This window comes from Bubalus bubalis, chromosome 5 (genome assembly GCF_019923935.1).
Source record: "Bubalus bubalis isolate 160015118507 breed Murrah chromosome 5, NDDB_SH_1, whole genome shotgun sequence".
Classification (NCBI taxonomy): Eukaryota; Metazoa; Chordata; class Mammalia; order Artiodactyla; family Bovidae; genus Bubalus; species Bubalus bubalis.
In genome coordinates, this window is record NC_059161.1 from 26511852 (window position 1) to 26522445 (window position 10594).

At 43.8% G+C, this 10594-nt stretch overlaps 1 protein-coding gene across 1 annotated transcript; it reads right to left on the reverse strand.

Moving 5' to 3' along the window:
• Positions 1-608: 608 nt before the first annotated feature.
• On the reverse strand, positions 609-4577 carry LOC102393907 (PRAME family member 8-like). The gene is made up of 4 exons (XM_006077774.4): positions 4497-4577; positions 3474-3784; positions 2463-3035; positions 609-1506 (listed from the first exon to the last, which is right to left on the reverse strand). Exons 2-4 carry the CDS (start codon positions 3758-3760, stop codon positions 933-935), a joined length of 1434 nt encoding a protein of 477 aa, XP_006077836.4. The 5' UTR covers positions 3761-3784; positions 4497-4577; the 3' UTR covers positions 609-932.
• Between the last annotated feature and the right edge of the window lie 6017 nt (positions 4578-10594).

The following is a 10594-nucleotide window of genomic DNA, read 5'->3' on the forward strand; positions in this document are numbered from 1 at the left end:
ACCACCAGGGAAGTCCAGGATATAATTCCTTAATGTGGTTTAGAAATAGTAAAACCATGATATATGTCTGTGTGATTTTAGTATTTGATCAAAGGACATTGTATGTCTTTACTGGTCACACTAGTTTAATTCAAGAAGGACAACTCACACTCATGGCAGGCATGGGTTGATGAGGACAAGGGATTCTGGCTCATCTGCAGTGTGGATGATGCTTTCCAGAACTGAGAGCCTTGACTTGCATAGTGAAGCCCTTTCCCAGCACGGAAAGGCCAGGAACTGAGACCTATGGACCCACCAGGAGAACCATGAGAACTGCTCATGTCCAGGGCCATGGCGTGAGCCAGCAGTGATGATCCTGCCAAGAGCTCTTCACTCCAGTGGCTCATTGGCCTCTGAGTAGTTTTCCCTTATTGTGTGCATCAATCCACTGAATAGCCACGGAAGTAAGTAAAGAGATAAAAGATATCCACAATGGAATAGAGAACTAGTGGCAATAGTAGGGTTTCAGATCATAGACTATTTGGTGTGTTTCCTTCCATCAGTCACTGGAGATTTCTGAGGTGGAAACAGAGAACACAATAATATATCATGAAGGGCACCAGTCCATGTACACTGAAAGTTTCTTTATTTCTGACCATTATTTTATAATCATCCCCTCAGAGACAATGACAATATGTGCATCCCAAATTTCCCTTCAGAAAATGAGATTCATTTTTCTGATGCTATAAACCCATAACTCTGAAAGTCCCATCACCTCCCAGAGTCTACATTTCCCACTGCAATCCTGCACCCTCACTGGATCACCCTTCCTTTTCCCATTCACACTAAGCTGATGTCTGAAACCATAGCTCTGTTTTCACTTCATGATGTGGCTCTGTCCTAGATTTCAGTTTCCAAGTGCCCAGAAGAAAACTTCTGATGGAGGCAACCACCTAGGCAGGGTTAGTATAGCTGTATATAATGGGCTCCACGTGAGTGCATACGTCATCACCACAGTGAGGACAGGGGCTGAATGTTAGCCAAATGGTCCTGGGCTGCCCTAAGTCTCTCAGAATCTCCAACAGCTCAGTCTGAAGCTGGGGAAGTCTGCCATCTAGGAGAATACCTTGAGGGCTGTAACTCTTCCGAGGGGCAGGATACCACTCCTGAGTTAAATAGGAAAGCCCAGCAGTTTGTCGCAGCAGCTTCTCCATGACGGCCATGGAGAGGATGTTCCCACACAGGCTGAAGGACCTGAGCTGGGAGCAGCGGCTCAGGGATGGCAGGATGGCCTCAAACTGAGAGTCCTGGATCCCACACTGGTCTAAATACAGTTCCTGGAGGGTGGCTGCAACTTTCTCTAGCAGAACTTGGAGCAGCTCAGGATTAAAGTCCGTTAGGGTGACACCATTCAGTTCCAGGCTTTTTAGTTGACAGATGTTCGGACACTGGGACAGATGGGTCAAGTCTGATTCTGTAAGCTGGCAGTTAGTTATTGAGAGGTTGTCCAAGGTGGTCTTCAGGCACCTGGGGAGAAACCAAGAAATTAGTTCTTAAAACTGATGTCTACAGGTGATAGACAAATAGTTTCTACAGGGCTAATGTTAAGTCTGATGAGGGTCAATACATTAATTGCCCAGTATCTCTTGTCACTTTCACTATGTATCTGAGTCAATTCATAGAACATTGAAAGGTCTCTTCCTCATTTATCAAACAGACTACAACATACTCTACTTCCTTATGAGGATGAATGAACACAATGGAATGCCCTAGAATGTGCTCAGAGGAGCTGGACACAGAGTGTCAATCAAGCATAGACATCACTGGTTTTTAGTACTAGGTGATGAGATAGAAAATGGTTTCAGCTAAGGCTTCCTTCAGTCCAAAGTTGGGCTTCAGAGGCCAATACTTCTGGCCACTGAGGTTTTAGGGAGACATGCATAAAGAAGCAACTTACACAAGATCTCACAACATCAAATGTGATACCTGTCTAGAGGGGCTCACTTACATCCCTGCTAACTTTCTACTACTTTCTACTACCCTTTTCTCTCAGCTCGATTAACATCATCTCCAGAATCATACTTTTCCCATATACAAATTAATGTATCTGGAGCAAAAAATAAAAATATTTTACAGATGGGGCTCATTTTGATCAGTAATCTGATGAACATAGAGCTTCTCTTCAGAATTGCTCTGGTTTGCTGTGGTTTCCCCACTTCAGTGCCCTCTTTATTTCCTATATTTTAAGTGATTTGAACACAGATATCTCTGCTGAAGGTAGAAATTATAATCCCTTTAGTGCTAGATCAACCATTCCAGTCAATAAATTGTACCTCCACAGTGGAGTGTCCCTTTCAAGAACCATTACACCAATTTACCCCCAAATTGATTTGTGTGGTTACAGGATATCACACTTCAGGAGAGAGTGCATTTGATATTCTAATGCTATGTTCAATGTTACCTAGCCAGTGGTCCACACTCACCTGAGCATCTGGTCCAGGCAGCCTTCAAGGAAGGAGGGAGACTCCAGATGGAGATCCCGGAGGTGGCCCAGCCTCTGGAACTGGGAGGTAATTTGTACAATGTGATCGTGCTCCTGCTTCTTGAAGGCAGATACTTGGATGGGGAAGAGACGGAATCTCTGCAAATTACTCATGTGGCCCAGGAAAGGAGCAAATGTGGCCAGGGTGGACAGATTCCAGGTGCAACTCACTTGCACCTCCTGGATGCAGTCCAGCTGCACCATGCTCAGGACCTTCACAACACTGTCCATTGGCATTGAGACAATCTTCAGCTTCTTGCAACACAGGTGGATGGAAGCTTTTCTCTGGTCCACCCACCTAAGGAGGTAGGTGAGGAAGTTGTCCAGGGTCCTCTTTTTCAAGGAAAGGTCTATAAAAACCTTCAGTGGCGCCACATGCTGCTTTGTCATTGACCTGGGCTCAGCCACTGGTGTTCTTCCCGAGCTTGTGTATCTGTGAGTACTGGCTCCAGACCACATGCTCCAGAAGTTATGACCAGTGTCCCGCAAATCTAGCACCCGCAGTTTGCATCTCCTATTGAGAAAAAGAAGATTGGTGGGGAAGCATTAAAATCCACCCAGAATGAAACATTGGTCTGCAAATTTGAAAACAGACTTCCCAACTGTGCTGTAACTTCAGATTCCTGACATCACTTGCTGCCGTGCCTTCTTCCCTCTCTGACTCAATTTCTTCCATCTCCCTTACCCCTCCCTTCTTTTCTGGTTCCCCACTTCTAGTAACTTTTAGCATCATTGTGAGGAGGTGTGGCATGTTCTTTAGGCTTTTTTTTTTTAATTGTAGGTACACCTATACTTCCCAAACATGTTTCCCTTGGTGAGGCAAGGCCTCTAGGCTTCTACATTGCCTTCCTCAGATCCCTCTGGTCCATCCCTTTCCCACCCAGTTTTCAACACCCCAGGTGTTTCCCCTGAGACACCCTGGATTTTACCAGGTTACCTAAGTCAGACTCACCTGGCGCAAACCTTCTGCACAAACAGGACATCAAGGGCTTCCAGCACTGCTTGTAGGGGTCCCACATGAGGCAGGTCAATGAGGCCGCCCAGAGGCAGGCGGGCAAAGGGCCAGGCTTGCACCATAGCCTTCAGAATTTCAGTGTGTCTCCTATTGAAGGCCTCAGTGAAGAGGGGTGGGAAGAGCTCCACGGGCAGCTGTTCCAGAGCAGAAAAGGCCAAGTCATCATCCCTCAGCAGGTGCATTCCCGCCAGGTCCAAGAGTCTGGGTGGGGTCCGTACACTCATGCTGACTCTATGCCAAAAGGAATACTATATAAACTGTCAGAGAACAAGGCATTGGCTTCAGACCAAGCAGAGGTACACCTTAGACTGTCTCCCTACCCTTCAGAAGAACCTACTCAAGGCCAAGGTCTGTGCACTGGCAAGGGTGAAAGCACCTTACTTGGCCCATATGACACTGTGGGCTCAGTGAGCACAAAGCTGTAACTTTCCCCTACTGGATTCAGAACAAGCATTTCAACCACTAGCACATTGAAATCCATCTGCTGCTTTGCTTAAATCATGTCCCACTGGGAAACGTACCAAGGTCCTGAAAGCTGACCTCAAGCTTTATTTTGGGAAGACTTTTAGATAGTCATTTAGAGCCTTAAGTCTATGGAAAGAGGACTGTCATGTGAAGCAGCGAGTCCCCATCCTTAGTTAAGCTGGATGGTAAAGATGAGAGAAATACTCATGACATGTCATGTGTACATAAAAGAAGTATTTTAAATGTTGAGAGCTAATATTACAGACATTTTATTATAAACATCTTCCTAGTAAAGACATTTAAAAATTATTTCAACTACAGTACAATCAAAATATTTGGGACTCAGGGAAAACAACATTGAGAGATAAATGGAAACCTGAAATCTCATCTGAAAGGAAATAATTAAAAAAGAAAAACTCTCCATGCCATCTGGAGTTACAGGCTACTTGTAAGGTCAGTTAACGCCATATAAGAATAGTACTGACAATAACTTACTTGTATGATGTGGTTGGTGTGGGACTCAGACCACAGACTCTATGGAAGATCTAGCCAGTGACTCTGGAGCCAGAAGATCCTGCATCCTTTCTTCAGAGGCTGAGAATCTTATAGACATTTCTGATCTCATCATCTCTTTGTGTGATTAACACAATCAGAAAGGGGTACCTGATTAGATTATAGATGGCCCTTGGTCCTTGGTCCTGATTGGATCTTCATTTTTCTCCACCTTAGGTGACTGAAACAGATATACATACAGGGAACAGAAGGAATGATGGAGAAGGAATCAAAGATTCATTGATGGATTCACTCCACAAACCTTGGTTGATATTGACCAATACGCTCAGTTATATTCCTGGGTTTGGTTGGGCAAAGAATTATTGGTTTCAGTCATTGAACAAGAAAAAACATAACTTGAAAGCATTATTGTTGGGGGAACTTTGCCCATATGAAAACTATCAAAATCTTCCTCAATTAACACAGCTTCATGAAAACCATCCTGTTGTTCCCAAAGTAAACAGAATACATGCACCCCTGTATCAGCTTGTCACTCAGGTGTTATGTAGAAAACACAGGGGATTGTGAGCCTATTCAGGCAGCAAAGGAAGAGCTTTGGGGGATGTGGATGGTTTTCCAGGCTTAAGCCAAGCCTTCTCTGAAGGTGGACAGGTCAAAATTTCAATGAGATGTAAGAGTGTGTCAGGACAGTTTGGAGCTGGGCATTCCCAGACAGACCATGTGAATGATTACAACAATGTAAAGTTTTTTTTTTTTTCTTTTAGGAAAGAGGGGGAGAAGGCAATGGCAACCGACCCCCGTACTCATGCCTGGAAAATCCCATGGACGGAGGAACCTGGTAGGCTGCAGTCCATGGGGTCGCTAGGAGTTGGACACGACTGAGCAACTTCACTGTCACTTTTCACTTTCAGGCATTGGAGAAGGAAATGGCAACCCACTCCAGTGTTCTTGCCTGGAGAATCCCAGGGACGGGGGAGCCTGGTGGGCTGCCGTCTATGGGGTTGCACAGAGTCAGACACGACTGAAGTGACTTAGCAGCAGCAGCAGGAAAGAGGGAGATTTAAAGATGTTATTCTGGGTAATATTTAGAAAGTAAAATATGGTGACTTACAAAAGACAGTGTTATCGTTGAGGGTGTTTCCTCCCAGAAATTTGGGATCAGCCCAGAAAGCACATGAAAAGATTAAATCTAAGTTGTGAGAAGATGGAGGAGTGTGAGGCCTGGGATCAGACATTTTCAACACTGACAGCCACTGAAGGTGGGCACTATGAGCTCTTTGAGAACAAAGCATCAGAGAAGAATAAGTGTGGGTCACTGGCAAATAACCCTGTCACCCAGGGGCACGTGCTATCAGGAGAGGTTTTCCTAAAATTTTTTTCTCATTGAGGACACCTTCCAGATGGAAAATAGCCCCAGTCATTTTCTAGGGGTCTTGGAAGCCAACAATAATCTTATTGGCTCCTTTCTGATTTGTTGCTATTGTTCAGTCGCTAAGTCATGTTCTACTCTTTGTCACCCCATGAACTGCAGCACATCAGGCTTCCCTGTCCTTCACTATCTCCCAGAGTCTGCTCAAACTCATGTCCATTGAATCTGTGATGGCATTCAACCATCTTATCCTCTGTCACCCTCTTCTCCTGCCCTCAATCTTTGCCAGCATCAGAATCTTTTCCAGTGGGTCAGTTCTTCACATCAGGTGGCCAAAGTATTGGAGCTTCAGCTTCTGCATCAGTCCTTCCAGTGAATATTCAGGTTTGATTTCCTTTAGGATTGACCTTTCTAAGTAAATATAGATAATTTCTAACTCTTCAAACTTAACCAAGTTCAATATAGATGATGATCAGGGTAACATCAAAGGCACAGAAATAAAATGTATTTATCTCTTCATTAAAACCAGCACCTTTCTAGGGACTTCCCTGGTGGTCCAGTGGTTATGAATCTGCCTTCCAATGCAAGAGATAAGGGTTTGATCCCTGTTTGGGAACTAAGACCTCATATGCCACTGGTTACCTAAGCCCTTGTGCCTCAACAAAGACCCAGTGTGCACACACACACGCACACACACACAACTAAAATTAAATGATCATCATAATAAAAGTAAAAACTAAAAAATGCAAAAGTAAAAACAAACAAACAAAAAAAAAACAATGCCTTTCCCATATAAATGCAGAAGCTCGTATTGGTGTTTCAGGTTCTGCCACAATCAGGAGTGACCACCTGCACCACAGGGGGAATCTTTTGAAGTTTAAGTTAAGAATTAAAGGGAGACCCTTTCTCCATCTTTCAGAGTTTCCCATGCCTCTCTCCCATCCCATTTATTTGATGCCCAAACTTTTCCTATATACCTTTAGCCACCAAGGTGAGGACTCTTTGAAGAGTGTTCACCTCCTTGTTCACTTTGACAAAGATCCCTTTCACCATACTTCTCTCAGGATTATAAATGACCTTTGCATAAAAAAAAAGTTTGAATTGGATTCTACTCAATAGATATGTTAAGTCCCAGGCCATCCGTCTCTTTTATAAATACCTGCAACAAAGTGAGATTAGTAACAATGGTAATCATAAATAGCTCTGTTATTAAACGCAAGCTGGGTGAGCAGCAGTGTGGGCACTTTTCATTTACTCCTTCAGATAACCTTCAGGGAACGCCTAAAATTCACTCAAATTTTCTCCATTCTTTGACTGGTGAACCAAGGTTATTTTCAGATAGATATATCTGCCAATTTCTGTGTAAAGAATATTTAGTTGAGGGGATCTGAAGGACCCCCAAGTTTCCGGACAACCTAAATATTAAGAACTGACTGAAAGACTTCACATTATTTTAGGGAAATTCAGAAATTGCAGAGTCTAAGCCAGGGATGGTTCAAAGGGATCACAGCCTCTGTGAGAAGCTGTTTTCCTTCTCACACTATTGGTGAACATGTAAATTGGTATAGCCACTAAGTAAAACAGTATGGTGTTTCCTCAAGTTACTAAAAATAGAGTGACCATATGATCCAGCAGTCCTACTCTTGAACATATAACCAGACAAAAAGTGAAAGTGAAAGTCACTCAGTCATGTCTGGCTCTTTGCGACCCAATGGACTATACAGTCCATGGAATTCTCCAGGCCAGAAAACTGGAGTGGGTAGTCTTTCCCTTCTCCAGGGGATCTTCCTAACCCAGGAGCTGAACCCAGGTCTTCTGCATTGCAAGCAAAACTAGAATTCAAAAAGATACACGGAGCTTCCATGGTGGTCCAGTGGTTGACAGTCTTCCTTGCAATGCAGGGGACATGGGTTCAATTGCTGATCCGGGATGATCCCACAGGCTGCAGAGCAACTAAGTCCACGTGCCACAACTAGTGAGCCTACTCACTAAAGCTTCTGGAGCCTGCGGGCTTTAGAGCCCAAGCTCTGTAGCAAGAGAAGCCACTGCAAGAAGAAGCCCACGTACCGCAGAAAGAGGGTGGCCCCAGCTCGAAGCAACTAGAGAAAGCCTGCACACAAGAAAGAAGACCCAGTGCAGTGAAAAATAACTAACTACATAAAATTATTCAAGAAAAAAAGATATACACACACCCCTATGTTCATAGCAGCATTATTAATAATAGCCAACATATGAAAACAACCTAACTGCTCATCGACAAAAGAATAAATAAAGAAGATGTGGTGTGTGTCTATGTGTATGTTTTCCAGCCATTAAAAGAATGAAATAATGCTATTTGTAGAAGTATGGATGGACCTAGAGATGATCATACTGATGAAGTGCGTCAGAAGGAGAATCAAACACCATATGATATCACATATTGTGATAAATCACTTCTGTGCGACTCTATGGACTGTAGCCTGCCAGGCTCCTCTGTCCATGGGATTCTGCAGGCAAGAATAATGGAGTGAATTGTGATGCCATCCTCCAAGGGATCTTCCTGACCTAGGGATGAAACCCACGTCTCTCTTACCTCTCCTGCAGTAGCAGGCAGGATCTTGACCACTAGCACCACCTGGGAAGCCCGATATCGCATATGCTGCTGCTGCTGCTAAGTCGCTTCAGTCGTGTCCGACTCTGTGCGACCCCATAGAGGGCAGCCCACCAGGCTCCCCCGTCCCTGCGATTCTCCAGGCTAGAACACCGGAGCGGGTTGCCATTTCCTTCTCCAATGCATGAAAGTGAAAAGTGAAAGTGAAATCGCTCAGTCGTGTCCGTAGGTGGAGTCAAAAATACAACACAAATATACCGACCTATGAAAAAGAAACAGAGTCAAAGGCATAGAGAACCAACTTGTGGCTGCCAAGGGGAGGAGCGTAGGGAGGGAAGGACGGGGAGTATTCAATTGGCAGATGCAAAAGTTCATATATGGAATGCTTAAACAAGGTCATACTGTATAGCACAGGGGCTTCCCAGGTGACATAGAGGTAAAGAATCCGCCTGCCAATGCGGGAGAAACAAGACACGCAGGTTTTATCCCTGGGTCGGGCGATCCCCTGGAGTAGGAAATGGTAACCCACTCAGGTATTCTTGCCTGTACAATCTATAGACAGAGTAGCCTGCTGGGCTACAGTCCATGGGGTCAGAGTCGGATACGATGAAGTGCGCATGCACGCGCATGTGTGTGCGCGCGCACGCACACATACACACTCTATAGCACAAGGAGCTATAGTCAATATCCTGTGATAAACCATAATGGAAAAGAATATGAAAAAGTATATATAGCAATGGCACCCCACTCCAGTACTCTTGCCTGGAAAATCCCATGGATGGAGGAGCCTGGTAGGCTGCAGTCCATGGGGTCGCGAAGAGTCGGACACGACTGAGCGACTTCACTTTCACTTTTTAGTTTCATGCATTGGAGAAGGAAATGGCAACCCACTCCAGTGTTCTTGCCTGAAGAATCGCAGGGATGGGGGAGCCTGGTGGGCTGCCGTCTATGGAGTCACACAGAGTCGGACACGACTGAAGCGACTTAGCAGCAGCAGCAGCAGCAGCAGTATGTGTGTGTGTATATATATATATATATAGAGAGAGAGAGAGAGAGAGAGAGATTGCTGCACAGTGGAAATTAAGCACAACATTGTGTCTCAACTGGGCCTGGGTGATTGTACAGTGGATAACCATTTGATGTGAAAAGGCCAAAAGCTCCATCCTGAGATCATGCTAAAGCCACCATCTTCTGAACGTGCATCCCATGAAGTACCAAGTAACAGAGATACACCTGCTCAGGGCAGCAATTACCTCACTTTGTCCTGCCTTCAAGCACCTTTCCCTGCACCTCCAATCTCCCTACACTTTTCTACCATAAATATCCCTGCTCCCTGCCTTTGATGTGATAGACCGACTTGTTCTCCTGTCTCCTCCCATAACTGCCTTGTAGATAAACGACCTTGGAATCCTGGTATTTGGCTTGCTGACCATTAGGCAAATAAAATCTGTTCAGTAACAGAATATTGTAATTCATACTTCTGAGCATCTTAGATCACTATGCTGAGATGTCCAGGGGGTGATCTATTATGAAAGAACTGGTGATTGTAAAGTTCTGGCGATTTTGATTATACGTCCACTCAATTTTCTGAATTGTATTAAGCATTTTCTATTATCAGACTTTTTCATAACCAGTGATGAGAATAAAGATATTGCCATCTTGAAAAGTCAAGAGACAATCTAAAGTGAATTGGAGAAATAAAGGGACAGAATTTACAAAACTTTCATGAAGAAAGAAGAGGAGATCAGTTTTTTTAGATCCAACATACGAGTGAGAACGTACAATGTTTATCTTTCTCTGACGTATTTCACTTAGCATGATTTCCCCCAAAGTCCATCCTTTTTTTGTGTGTATGTGTGTGGAATATGGTAGGATGTCCTTGTTATTGCATTATATATTTATATATATATATATATATATACACACACACACAAATGAGGAGGAATGTCAGAGGAGATACTTCTACCTGTATTATTAAAATGTTTTACACAAAAATGTTGTTCTTTGTTACTTGAACAAAACCTTGGAAAACAATGGATTTTTCTTTCATAGATAATTTATACTAACATATTACTGACCACAAGTGCTATTTCTTCTATATCTTATATATTTATATTATTG

Excerpts from the sequence above, each read along its gene's own strand:
- LOC102393907 (XM_006077774.4), bottom strand. The coding sequence starts at position 3,760 with ATGAGTGTACGGACCCCACCCAGACTCTTGGACCTGGCGGGAATGCAC. Across the intron at positions 3,036-3,473 it reads GTGCAGAAGGTTTGCGCCAG|GAGATGCAAACTGCGGGTGC; the intron begins GTGAGTCTGACT and ends TTTTCTCAATAG. Across the intron at positions 1,507-2,462 it reads TGCCTGGACCAGATGCTCAG|GTGCCTGAAGACCACCTTGG; the intron begins GTGAGTGTGGAC and ends GTTTCTCCCCAG.